The sequence below is a fragment of the Pseudophryne corroboree genome, chromosome 1, assembly GCF_028390025.1.
Source record: "Pseudophryne corroboree isolate aPseCor3 chromosome 1, aPseCor3.hap2, whole genome shotgun sequence".
In the NCBI taxonomy this organism is placed as follows: domain Eukaryota; kingdom Metazoa; phylum Chordata; class Amphibia; order Anura; family Myobatrachidae; genus Pseudophryne; species Pseudophryne corroboree.
Genome location: NC_086444.1, coordinates 515539043 through 515551641, shown reverse-complemented (window position 1 = coordinate 515551641; position 12599 = coordinate 515539043). Strand labels below are relative to the sequence as shown.

The 12599-nt window shown below is 44.7% G+C and overlaps 1 protein-coding gene across 1 annotated transcript in view; it reads left to right on the top strand.

Annotated features, from left to right (window-relative positions):
• Nucleotides 1-12599, top strand: part of LOC134896596 (zinc-regulated GTPase metalloprotein activator 1-like) — a 227316-nt gene that overhangs the window by 41082 nt on the left and 173635 nt on the right. The window contains exons 4-5 of the mRNA XM_063913930.1: nt 4871-4967; nt 5922-6013. Coding sequence (XP_063770000.1) covers nt 4871-4967; nt 5922-6013 — 189 coding nt within the window. The remainder of the gene's footprint in view (nt 1-4870; nt 4968-5921; nt 6014-12599) is intronic.

Genomic DNA, 12599 nt, shown 5'->3' with positions numbered 1-12599 from the left:
AGTGGATATTGCACCATAGCAGGATGCACTGTAGTTGGATCACAGGATAGCACTGGTAGAATATGCACTGTAACAGGATGACAGGATTGCACTGTGGTAGAGTATGCACGTACCAGGATTGCACTGTAGCTGGATCACAGGATAGCACTGGTAGAATATGCACTGTAGCAGGATGACAGGATTGCACTGTGGTAGAGTATGCACGTACCAGGATTGCACTGTAGCTGGATCACAGGATAGCACTGGTAGAATATGCACTGTAGCAGGATGACAGGATTGCACTGTGGTAGAGTATGCATGTACCAGGATTGCACTGTAGCTGGATCACAGAATAGCACTGGTAGAATACGCACTGTAGCAGGATGACAGGATTGCACTGTGGTAGAGTATGCACGTACCAGGATTGCGCTGCAGCTGGATCACAGAATAGCACTGGTAGAATATGCACTGTAGCAGGATGACAGGATTGCACTGTGGTAGAGTATGCATGTACCAGGATTGCACTGCAGCTGGATCACAGGATAGCACTGTTAGAATATGCACTGTAGCAGGATGACAGGATTGCACTGTGGTAGAGTATGCACGTACCAGGATTGCACTGTAGCAGGATGACAGGATTGCACTGTGGTAGAGTCTGGCAGTTCTATGGACGATTTAGTAGTAGAGACCAGCATAACCAGGACCAGGAGCTGAAACAACTTTGACACGATGAACTGGCAACAGGGAGCCTGTGTGGCTGGCCTAAGTAGTGAGTTCAGGTGCTGCTCACAGCTGTGGTAACAGCTAATTACCAAGCTGCAGATACAGAGCAGAGAGTGCTGAGCACCAGAGCAGAGAGCGCCACCGCAGGCATGAAGGAGAAACTGCATGGATTGTGACAAAGTCTACCGCATGACGCTGGGGCTTCCCGGGGGGAGGCAGATCTAGTGGGGGCTCGTCTTCGGTTTTTCAGCCACGTCTGGGTTCACTCGCAGGTGGATTCCTGGGCATTAGAGAGCGTTTCTGAGGGATACAGGCTGGAATTCAAAGACTTGCCTCCTCGTCGGTTTTTCAAATCGGCTCTGCCGGCTTCCCTGTCAGAGAGGGAGCTAGTGTTGGCGGCAATTCAAAAATTGTATGTTCAACAGGTGATTGTCACAGTTCTTCATCTCCAGCAAGGAGAGGGATATTACTCGACCCTGTTTGTGGTTCCGAAACGGTCAGACCCATTTTAAACCTAAAATCTCTGAACCTGTACTTGAAGAGGTTCAAGTTCAAGATGGAATCACTCAGGGCGGTCATCGCCAGCCTGGAGGGGGGGGATTGGATGGTGTCCCTGGACATAAAGGATGCATACCTTCATGTTCCGATATTCCCCCCTCATCAGGCGTTCCTGAGATTTGCAGTGCAGGACTGTCACTACCAATTTCAGACATTGCCGTTTGGGCTTTCCACGGCCCGAGGATTTTCACCAAGGTAATGGCGGAAATGATGGTGCTCCTGCGCAGGCAGGGGGTCACAATTATCCTATACTTGGACGATCTCCTCATAAAGGCGAGATCTCGGGAGAAGTTGCTGGACAGTGTGTCTCTGCCCATGAAGACGTTGCAGATACACGGCTGGATTCTCAATATACCGAAGTCCCAGCTAGTCCCTACAACGCGTCTGACCTTTTTGGGCCTGATTCTAGACACAGACCAGAAAAAGGTTTTTCTTCCGATCGAAAAGGTCCAGGAGCTCATAGCCATGGTCAGGAACCTCTTAAAACCAAAAAAGGTTTCAGTGCATCATTGCACGCGGGTCCTGGGGAAGATGGTGGCTTCATACGAGGCCATCCCTTTTGGCAGGTTCCATGCGAGGACCTTTCAATGGGACCTCTTGGACAAGTGGTCCGGGTCCCATTTACGAATGCATCAAAGGATCACCCTGTCTCCCAGGACCAGGGTATCTCTCCTGTGGTGGCTGAACAGTGCTCACCTGCTAGAGGGTCGCAGGTTCGGCATTCAGGACTGGGTCCTGGTGACCACGGACGCAAGCCTCCAAGGCTGGGGAGCAGTAACACTGGGAAGAAATTTCCAAGGTCTCTGGTCAAACCTAGAGACTTGTCTCCACATCAACGTCCTGGAGTTGAGGGCCATATACAACGCCCTGTGTCAAGCGGAGGAATTACTTCGGAGAAAACCGGTTCTGATTCAGTCGGACAACGTCACGGGAGTGGCTCATATAATCTGGCAAGGCAGAACAAGGAGCAGAGTGGCCATGGCAGAAGCGACCAGGATTCTACGTTGGGCGGAAGGCCATGTAAGCGCACTATCAGCAGTGTTCATCCCGGGGGTGGACAACTGGGAGGCGGACTTCCTCAGCAGGCACGACCTGCATCCGGGAGAGTGGGGACTTCATCAAGAAGTCTTCGCACAGATCACGGATCGATGGGGACTGCCTCAAATCGACATGATGGCATCCCGTCTCAACAAAAAGCTAAAGCGGTATTGCGCCAGGTCAAGGGACCCTCAGGCGGTAGCGGTAGACGCTCTGGTGACACCTTGGGTGTTCAGATCGGTCTATGTGTTTCCTCCTCTTCCTCTCATACCCTAAGTGTTGAGAATAATAAGAATGAGCAGGGTCAGAACAATCCTCATTGTTCCAGATTGGCCACGGAGGACTTGGTATCCGGAGATGCAATAGTTGCTCACAGAAGATCCGTGGCCTCTTCCTCTAAGGCAGGACCTGCTGCAGCAGGGGCTCTGTCTGTTCCAAGAATTACCGCGGCTGCGTTTGACGGCATGGCGGTTGAACGCCGGATCCTAGCGGAAAAAGGAATTCCGGAGGAAGTCATTCCTACCCTGATCAAGGCTAGGAAAGCCGTGACGGTAAAACATTATCACCGTATATGGCGGAAATATGTTTCTTGGTGTGAGGCCAGAGCTGCTCCTACGGAGGAGTTCCATTTGGGCCGTCTGCTTCACTTCCTTCAAACAGGAGTGACTTTGGGCCTAAAATTAGGGTCCATAAAGGTCCAAATTTCGGCCTTATCCATTTTCTTTCAAAGAGAATTAGCCTCTCTTCCTGAAGTACAGACTTTTGTGAAGGGGGTGCTGCATATTCAGCCTCCCTTTGTGCCTCCGGTGGCGCCTTGGGATCTTAACGTGGTGTTACGTTTCCTCAAGTCACCTTGGTTTGAACCACTCAAAACTGTGGAGTTGAAATACCTCACGTGGAAAGTGGTCATGTTGTTGGCATTAGCTTCGGCTAGACGTGTTTCAGAATTGGCGGCTTTATCACATAAAAGCCCATACTTGGTTTTTCACGTGGTTAGGGCAGAGTTGAGGACTCGTCCTCAATTTCTGCCAAAGGTGGTCTCACCTTTTCATATGAACCAACCTATTGTGCCTGTGGCTACACGGGACTTGGAGGATTCCGAGTCCCTGGATGTGGTCAGGGCTTTGAAGATTTATGTGACCAGAACGGCTAGAATCAGGAAGACTGAAGCTCTGTTTGTTCTGTATGCGGCCAACAAGGTTGGCGCTCCTGCTTCAAAGCAGACTATTGCTCGCTGGATCTGTAACACGATTCAGCAGGCGCATTCTACAGCAGGATTGCCGTTACCGAAATCGATTAAGGCCCATTCCACTAGGAAAGTGGGCTCTTCTTGGGCGGCTGCCCGAGGGGTCTCGGCATTACAGTTGTGCCGAGCAGCTACTTGGTCGGGGTCTAACACCTTTGCAAAGTTCTATAAGTTTGATACCCTGGCTGAGGAGGACCTCCTGTCTGCTCAATCGGTGCTGCAGAGTCATCAGCACTCTCCCGCCCATTTGGGAGCTTTGGTATAATCCCCATGGTCCTTACGGAGTCCCAGCATCCTCAAGGACGTTAGAGAAAATAAGATTTTACTTACCGGTAAATCTATTTCTCGTAGTCCGTAGAGGATGCTGGGCGCCCGTCCCAAGTGCGGACTTCTTCTGCAATACTTGTATATAGTTATTGCTTACATAAGGGTTATGTTATAGTTTATCGGTTGAACCGTGGCTATGTTGTTGTTCATACTGTTAACTGGGTAGTTTATCACAAGTTATACGGTGTGATTGGTGTGGCTGGTATGGATCTCGCCCTTAGATTTACAAAAATCCTTCCTCGTACTGTCCATCTCCTCTGTGCACAGTTTCCCTAACTGAGGTCTGGAGGAGGGGCATAGAGGGAGGAGCCAGTGCACACCCAGAGTCCAAAGCTTTCTTAAAGTGCCCTATCTCCTGCGGAGCCCGTCTATTCCCCATGGTCCTTACGGAGTCCCAGCATCCTCTACGGACTACGAGAAATAGATTTACCGGTAAGTAAAATCTTATTTTATATAGCAGTCTTTCTCCAATAGGACTCCGAGCTCTTAACAGATCGAAGTTACATAATACAGTACAGAAACAATAAAGACAATAAAAAGATTTAGAAAAAGCATTAAATACACAGAGGATTGAGATACTACAAAGTATGTGGCGACCATTTTGGATCAACAGTTGCAAGAATTTTTCATCATACCCTCGGAGAATCCAGATGAGGCAGCCATTTAGAGACACACTACATAGGATTACACTGGGCCAAATAGGCAATTCCTGAAACTGATGACATACAATGGGACAGATAAAATACTCAGAGAGATCCACAACCATGTACTTTTCATTCTACACAGAGCACCAGACGAGGCAGCCATGTTGGGTGCGTTACATTGGCTACAATGTGCAAATACAAATACATGAAATAGAACATACAAGGATAAAATTAACAAAAAGCGAACAGGGTACCTACTGCACAAACAATTCTATGGGTTGCTTTGCACGCCTCGTGTGTGTATATATCTCTTGTACAATGTTTCTGCAATGTATTTTTTGTGTTTTCTTTACAGGGAGTGCAGTAGAAAAGTCATTAGCCATCAGTCAGGCTGGAGAACTATATGAGGAGTGGTTGGAGCTAAGAAATGGATGCTTATGCTGTTCAGTAAAGTAAGTGAAAATTTGCTAGAGATAGGGGAGCATCTGTTATGTTTCTGACATGTACAGTGTGATCTGGGGCATGCTCTGCAGACAGGAGCCACCCTCCAATGATCCACACTGCCTGCAAGACATAGCAGATGAGGAGGTTAAGTATAGTGAGGAGGGCTGGAGACGTGTACAGAGTATGGGGACAAGGACAGAGGAGGTGTGGGGATGGACCCAGACCCATTGTAAGAAAGGTTAAAAACTACAAGTTACTACACAAAGTATGGCTTTTCAAATCTGAAGTAGACTTTTGGTTAAGGTCATCTTTGTTTGGCTCCTGAAAGTGTAAAAAGTAAAGTTTAGAGTAAAAAGGCATTTAAATATGCGTAGAATTCACCATCTAATCCTCTTAATTGTGTTTCGATCATAATTATGCATGTGTCTAGCATTGTCTCTGGTTTAACTACCAGATTATTACTGTTTTATCAGCAACATTCATGTACAGCCATATTGTGTTACATACTACCGCTGTTCCTCGCATTGTAGTTTTGGAATGTAATGTGCTCTGTTCTTCCCATTTACTGTGGGTACATTTATTACCAAGCCTGCAAGGAGCTCCAGATATCTAATAAATACTAGTAACAAACTGTTATTATTAGAGGTGAAATATAAACGCCAGAAACCGATAAAGCAACACCAGTGGGATTGTGGTATAAATTTGTTGATTTCACCATTGGGTTTGGAAGTTGTACCCAGGCACCAGTGTTGCAGAGCACAAAACATTGTACCACAAGCTAATAATTCATAATGCTCTTTCCATCCTATCTAGGGGAAGCTCTTTTAATCTGCACACACCGCTTGCAGTGCATTATAATTAGCTTCTTGCTCCAGATGTTGGAACCTTCCACTTTCTTAACTTCAGCTGTTACAGAAAATATGTTCATGTTTATACCCTGTATGACCCCTTTTTTGCTACAGGGACAATGGACTGAAAGCAATAGAAAATCTAATGCAGAAGAAAGGGAAGTTTGACTACATTTTACTGGAAACAACAGGTTTAGCTGATCCAGGTACCTGCAGCATTACATTGTATTTCTGCATTTCTCTTGTGCAGATACAGTATGTGAATGAATATAAGGCCATGCTTAAATATAAGCCATTGCATACCTCCAAACTGTCCTGATTTTCGCAGGACAGGTCTGTTTTTGGGACTGCTCCGCTGTCCTAGCCGCGGGCCGCAGTGTCCCGTGGTGAGTGGGGGAAAGGGGGGGGGGGTAGTTGGGAGGCTTATATCACTAGCAGCTCTGTGGTGAATAGATGCTGTGCACATTCCCCCACAGTTACGGAAAATGGGGGCGTGGTACGTGATTGCGGCATTGCTGTGAGACCACGCCCTCTTTTTAGGAGCTTGCAACTGAGATGTCCCGCTTCCAGGTTTGACAATGTTGGGAGGTATACATTGCAAAATACTTGGTGAATGCTGCACTGTATTTATTTATTTAGTTAGGTCAGGCATTCCCAACCGCGGTCCTCAAGGCACACCAACAGTGCAGGTTTTAGTGATATCCAGGCTGCAGCACAGATGGTTAAATCAAAATAACTGAGCTACTAATTAAGTCACCAGTGCTGAAGCCTGGATATCACTAAAACCTGCACTGGTAGTGTGCCTTGAGGACCGTGGTTGGGAAACACTGAGTTAGTTAGTTAGTTAGTTAGTTTCATTACTGCATACCTAATTGGGAAAATTGTCTGTAACAAGCTGTAATTACTAATTAACATGATTACATATTTATTACAGTGTTGCCTCTGATACACAAAAAAAAAATCAGATTGTTCCTCACTACTTTCAAGGTCTGCGATGCATTGCTGTGTTAGTCAAAAGAACTGTTAGGGTTTGTTATGTAGATTGAAAATGTATTTCCGTTAGTCCCTGGCATATTACTAGGCTTGTTATTTTCACAGGCATTTTGGGGTTTATATATTAGTAGGCTGACCATACTATCCCTTTGACTGGCACTCATGTATTATAGATTCTGCAGCTGGCTGACTTCAATCCTGCATGTCACTTGGATTTAATCAGCCACAGAACCTGTGTAATTCATGAGTGTCCCAGTTTAAAGGGATAGTATGGTAAGCCTATAAACTATATTAGAAATCTTGCAAGAGAAAATGATGGGTAAGTGTTAGTACTCACTATGCCAGTCACTTAGCAGATCAGATAAATGCTCCAAACCTTGGTTCGGTTATCCGATCGGTGTGACTCCCGTTCACACTGATCTAGAAGTAGCTCAGTGTGTATGTTCTTCAATGGATTAGGAGGTCGGGCAGTTTAAATAATAATCTGCACATAAGATGCTACATCCCGATAGGACCATTTGCAGGAGCGTTTTAAGCCGTTTATCATATAACGCTCCTGCACACACACCTATACTGTACATCATCAGGCGGATCAGCTGAAATCAGGATTAGCCTGACGATTGTATAAGGCAGTGTGTTGCCAGCTTTACTTGGATAATAAGAATTGTAACCAATTGTCCAGTCATTGTTAGACAAGCCAATCCAGTGTGACTAGTCCTCTCCATGCACTGTATAGATGGGGATACACTTTTTGGGACTGGAATTGTGTAGACCAGTGGTTCCCAAACTTTCTGGAATCATGGCACCCTAGAGTATCAGAATTTTATTCACGGCACCCCTAGGCCAAAAATTTCTTAGTGAGAAATTTTGAAATAAATGTTAAATCAAAAATTGTGTTTATATATCATCTTTAGGTTCCATTATGTGGTGACGAACAAGATTAGCTTCTATTTGTCCACATATTTTATGATTTGCAGCCACCAGCACTGGTTTTGCTTATTATATTGACCAGAAATAATTTTGATTGGTCCTGGACCATCAATCCAAGGCACCCCTGCAAGTGTCCTGAGGCACCCCAGGGTGCCTAGGCACACCGTTTGGGAACCACTGGTGTAGACAATACGAAGAGAGGATACAGTCGCACAATGGAGAACAAATGATTACTGGTTGCTTTACCATCATAGATAATCGTATTCACGGGCTCCTCCGTTCGGGCCCCCTCCTCTCTGCCGGCAGCGGGGAGAGTCTGAGCACTAGAGCGCTCAGACTCTACTGCGCATGCGCAGAACTCCGTGAAAATGGGCATTTCAAAATGCATTATGGGTACACAGTAACACGTAGGACATGTCAACAAAATGTATCTGGTGGCCTAGCGGTCACTTATAGTACATCCGGAAAGTATTCACAGCGCTTCACTTTTTCCACATTTTGTTATTTTACAGCCTTATTCCAAAATGGAATAAATTCATTTTTTCCCTCGAAATTCTGCACGCAATACCCCATAATGACAGCGTGATTTTTTTTTTTTTTAGATTTTTGCAAATTTATTAAAACAAAAAAACGAAGAAATCACATGTACATAAGTATTCACAGCCTTTGTCATGAAGCTCAAAATTGAGCTCAGGTGCATCCTGTTTCCACTGATCATCCTTGAGATGTTCCTACAGCTTAATTGCAGTCCACCTGTGGTAAATTCAGTTGATTGGACATGATTTGGAAAGGCACACACCTGTCTATGTAAGGTCCCACACTTCACAGTGCATGTCTGAGCACAAACCAAGCATGAAGTCAAAGGAATTGTCTGTAAACCTCCGAGACAGGATTGTCTCGAGGCACAAATCTGGGGAAGGGTACATAAAAATATCTGCTGGCTTCAGGACAACTCTGTGAATGTCCTTGAGTGGCCCAGCCAGAGCCAGACATGAATCCGATTGAACATCTCTAGAGAGATCTGAAAATGACTGTGCACCGATGCTTCCCATTCAACCTGCTGGAACTGCCCAAAGATAGGTGTGCCAAGCTTGTGGCATCATATTCAGAAAGACTTGAGGCTGTAATTGCCGCCAAAGGTGCATCAACAAAGTATTGAGCAAATGCTGTGAATACTTATGTACATGTGATGTCTTATAGGTCCTACACATATGGCGATGTGCCGCCGAGGTGCCTGACGACCGATACGGCCGGCGGGCGACCCAGCGGGGTGGAGTGACGGTGGGAGTGAAGTTTCTTCAGTCCCCCCATCACCCGGCTCCATAGCAGTGCATGCTAATATGAAAGAGATTGTCCATATTGGCCTGCATGCATAAGCAACGGGGCACCAACGATGAACGAGCGTGGGGCCGAGCATCGTTCCTGCCTCCACACGGAATGATATGAATGAGTTCTCGTTCATATCGTTCAGTGAAATCTGCCAGTGTGTAGGGCCCATTAGTTTTTTATTTTTAATAATGTGCAAAAATCTTAAAAACACTTTTTTTCACGTTGAGGTATTGTGTGTAAAATTTTGAGGGAAAAAATTTATTTATTCCATTGTGGAATAAAGCTGTAACATAACAAAATGTGGAAAAAGTGAAGCGCTGTGAATACTTTCCAGATGCCCTGTAGCTGGTCTCGGCTGCCGTGGCCTTTCCAGCTGTGTCTTCTGCACCCCGGCGGTAACATGATGAGCAGTTCTGGTGCCAGCATCTGACGAGCAGTATTCCATTGAGGATCATTCCCCTATCCTTAATCCTAGTCACCAACTCTAACATTCCCCCTAGTTTCTAACCCTAACCTCCCGGGCGGTGCCTAAACCAACTGTCGGCATTCGGAGAATGTCGGTTATTGTGAAAATGTCGACATTTAAAGGATGTTGACATGTCTGTAAACATGTTGAACCATGTCCGTATTGTAGTGTCGACATTATGAATGATAACATGGTAACTGTCGACAGTGAGACCAGATACCAGATAGGGAATAATGTTTCATTGTTTGATTGTCCAGCCAGTGTAATGATTTATCCCACCTCTTGGCTCCATATACATGATAAAAACTGCCGTAACTTAATTGTACTTGTATGATGATATTTGTCCTTAAAGTGGAAGATCTGCCTGTAACCTTGTCACTATGAAACAATCCTTATTGGCACTTGAGTTATTTCTCATTTATCAGCCTGACACACAGAGGTTCTTAGCCAAATAATTGTCATACTAAAGTAATTTAATTTAAAAGATAAGACATTGATTCGGCCCTTGTTACTTGCAAACCCCATTTCAGCCAAATTGGAAAACGATTAGGTTTTTTGGGACAGAAATCAATCGGTATCAGGAAACTATCAGGTTATGTGGTGATTACTATATCCTGCATGGGTAAGCACTGGAAGCAGCTGACAGGTATTACAATGTTGACTCAAAGTGATGCTTGGACAACCACATCTGATCATGTCAGGAAGACAGCTCCTGACGCCTCAGCGAGATCTGTTACCATTGCCTCTCATCTGTTTGGACAGGCCTGTCATGCACGAGTCTGTGGTGCATTTCAGGAAGTGCTATAGCTCTTTGTTGTCAGTGTTTCTCTCCTGGTGATGTTGCTGCAAAGAGACATTTTAACGCCGGTTATTTAAAGATAAAAGGCAGAGTGTTATTATTTACAAGCATCCTGAAGAGGCACCTGTCACTCAGCCTTTGAGCGCTTACCTTATTAAATAATGTTTATGGGACTGGCATTGCGCATCAGTTAAATTGCAGAATGTTCCGATGGTGAAATGCTATATGATTTACTCTGGGAACCCACATTTCACATCTAATCAGGAACAGAGATAATGTGTATATATAATGTATGGCAGTGTATTTAACACACACACACACTTAATGTAAATATGCAAAAATACAGTCTCTATGTACAATCGGAAGTTAAATAAATGAAATGTTTAGTATCGTGTCCATAGCCATAGTGCAGCTGCCCAACTTAGCCCACAAGGGCCATATCTGAATGTATAAAGAGAAGAAAAAATAAGGGGTGCACAAAGGTTAAGTACATTCAAGGACATCTTTACTTAAGGCTTAGTAATACTCACATACGAACATATGTAGAAACACACATAAACTGGCACTGTGGTCTTATTGAGCTCGCTGGCCTACCATGGAAGTAAAACCACTCCACGCCTCGATTCCAGATGGGTAACATCACTACTTATGCATTTCTGTGGATCAGCTATGCTAGCTTATATATATTTATTTTAATCCTTATGCAAATATTATTTTAAACTTACTTCACCATTGCTTTTTCATTATATATAATAATAATAATAATAATAATTTTATTTATATAGAGCTCTTTCTCCAATAGGACTCAAGGCGCTTAACAGATACACAGCATAATATAGTACAGAAACAATGAAGTACAGAAAGCGTTACATAAAATACAGAGAGCATGGAGATACCAAAGGGACATTATGGAAATTATTGAGTAAACAGGAAAGTCTTGACTGTATTTTTGAAGGATACTATAGTTGGGGTGTCTCGCACTGTGCGGGGAAGTGAGTTCCATAGAGTCGGAGCCGCATGACTAAAAGATCAACCCCAGATGAATTACGGGAGATTCTAGGTACTGCTAACAGTCCTTCATCTACAGATTGCAGTAATCAAGTGGGGCAGTATGGAATCAGAAGCTGCTTCAGGTACCTTGGGCCCTGGTCATGTAATGCTTTGAAACTCAGTAAGCCAATCTTGAAGATGATTTGCCATCTTACAGGCAGCCAGTGAATGGAGTAGAGAATGTGTGTTATGTGGCTAAAACAGGGCTGGTTGGTTAACAGACTGGCAGCTGTGTTTTGCACCAGCTGTAAGCGGTGCAATTCTTTTGCTGGGATACCAAGGTAGAGGGCATTCTAATCGAGATGATACAAATGACTTTTGGCAGATCATCTGAGGGAATTTAGTGCTTGATTCTGGCTATGTTCCTCAGGTGAAAGAATGAGGATTTGGTTGATATCTGATGTTTAAGTGTCAAGCCACCATCCAGGAAAACGACAAGATTCAGTAGTTTGTACGATCAGTGGTTTGTAATTCTGAGTCCTCAAGTGTAAGTCCAGTTGGTTGGCTATGCTGCAGTCTTGTCCTTTGATTTTGTGGTCCTATCATAAGGACCTCTGTTTTATCTGGGTTCAGTCGCAGCCAACTGGCACTCATCCACTCCTGGAGCTCAGCTAGACAGCCATTTAGGGTTGTTATTGGGTTCTCAGTGCCCGGAGCAAAGGACAAGTACAGTTGTGTATCATTGGCATAGCAGTGGTAGACCAGGCCATGGTGCCTGATTATTTCACCTAGTGGTAGCATGTACAGTGGGGCAAAAAAATATTTGGACAGCCACCGATTGTGCAAGTTGACCCACTTAAAAAGATGAGAGAGGTCTGTAATTTCCATCATAGGTACACTTCAACTGTGAGAGACAGAATCTGGGGGGGAAAAAACAGGAAATCACTTTGTATGATTTTTAAACAATTTACTTGTATATTCTTGTGGAAAATAAATATTTGGACACCTACCAAGCAGCAAGATTTCTGGCTCTCACAGACCTATTACTACTTCTTTAAGAAGCTCTTCTATCCTCCACTCGTTACCTGTATTAATGGCACCTGTTTGAACTGGTTATCTGTATAAAAGACACCTGTCCACACCCTCAAACAGTCAGACTGCTACCTCTCCACCATGGCCAAGACCAGAGAGCTGTCTAAGGACACCAGGGACAAAATTGTAGAGCTGCACAAGGCTGGGATGAGCTATTCGACAATAGGCAAGCAGCTTGGTGAGAAGAGGTCAA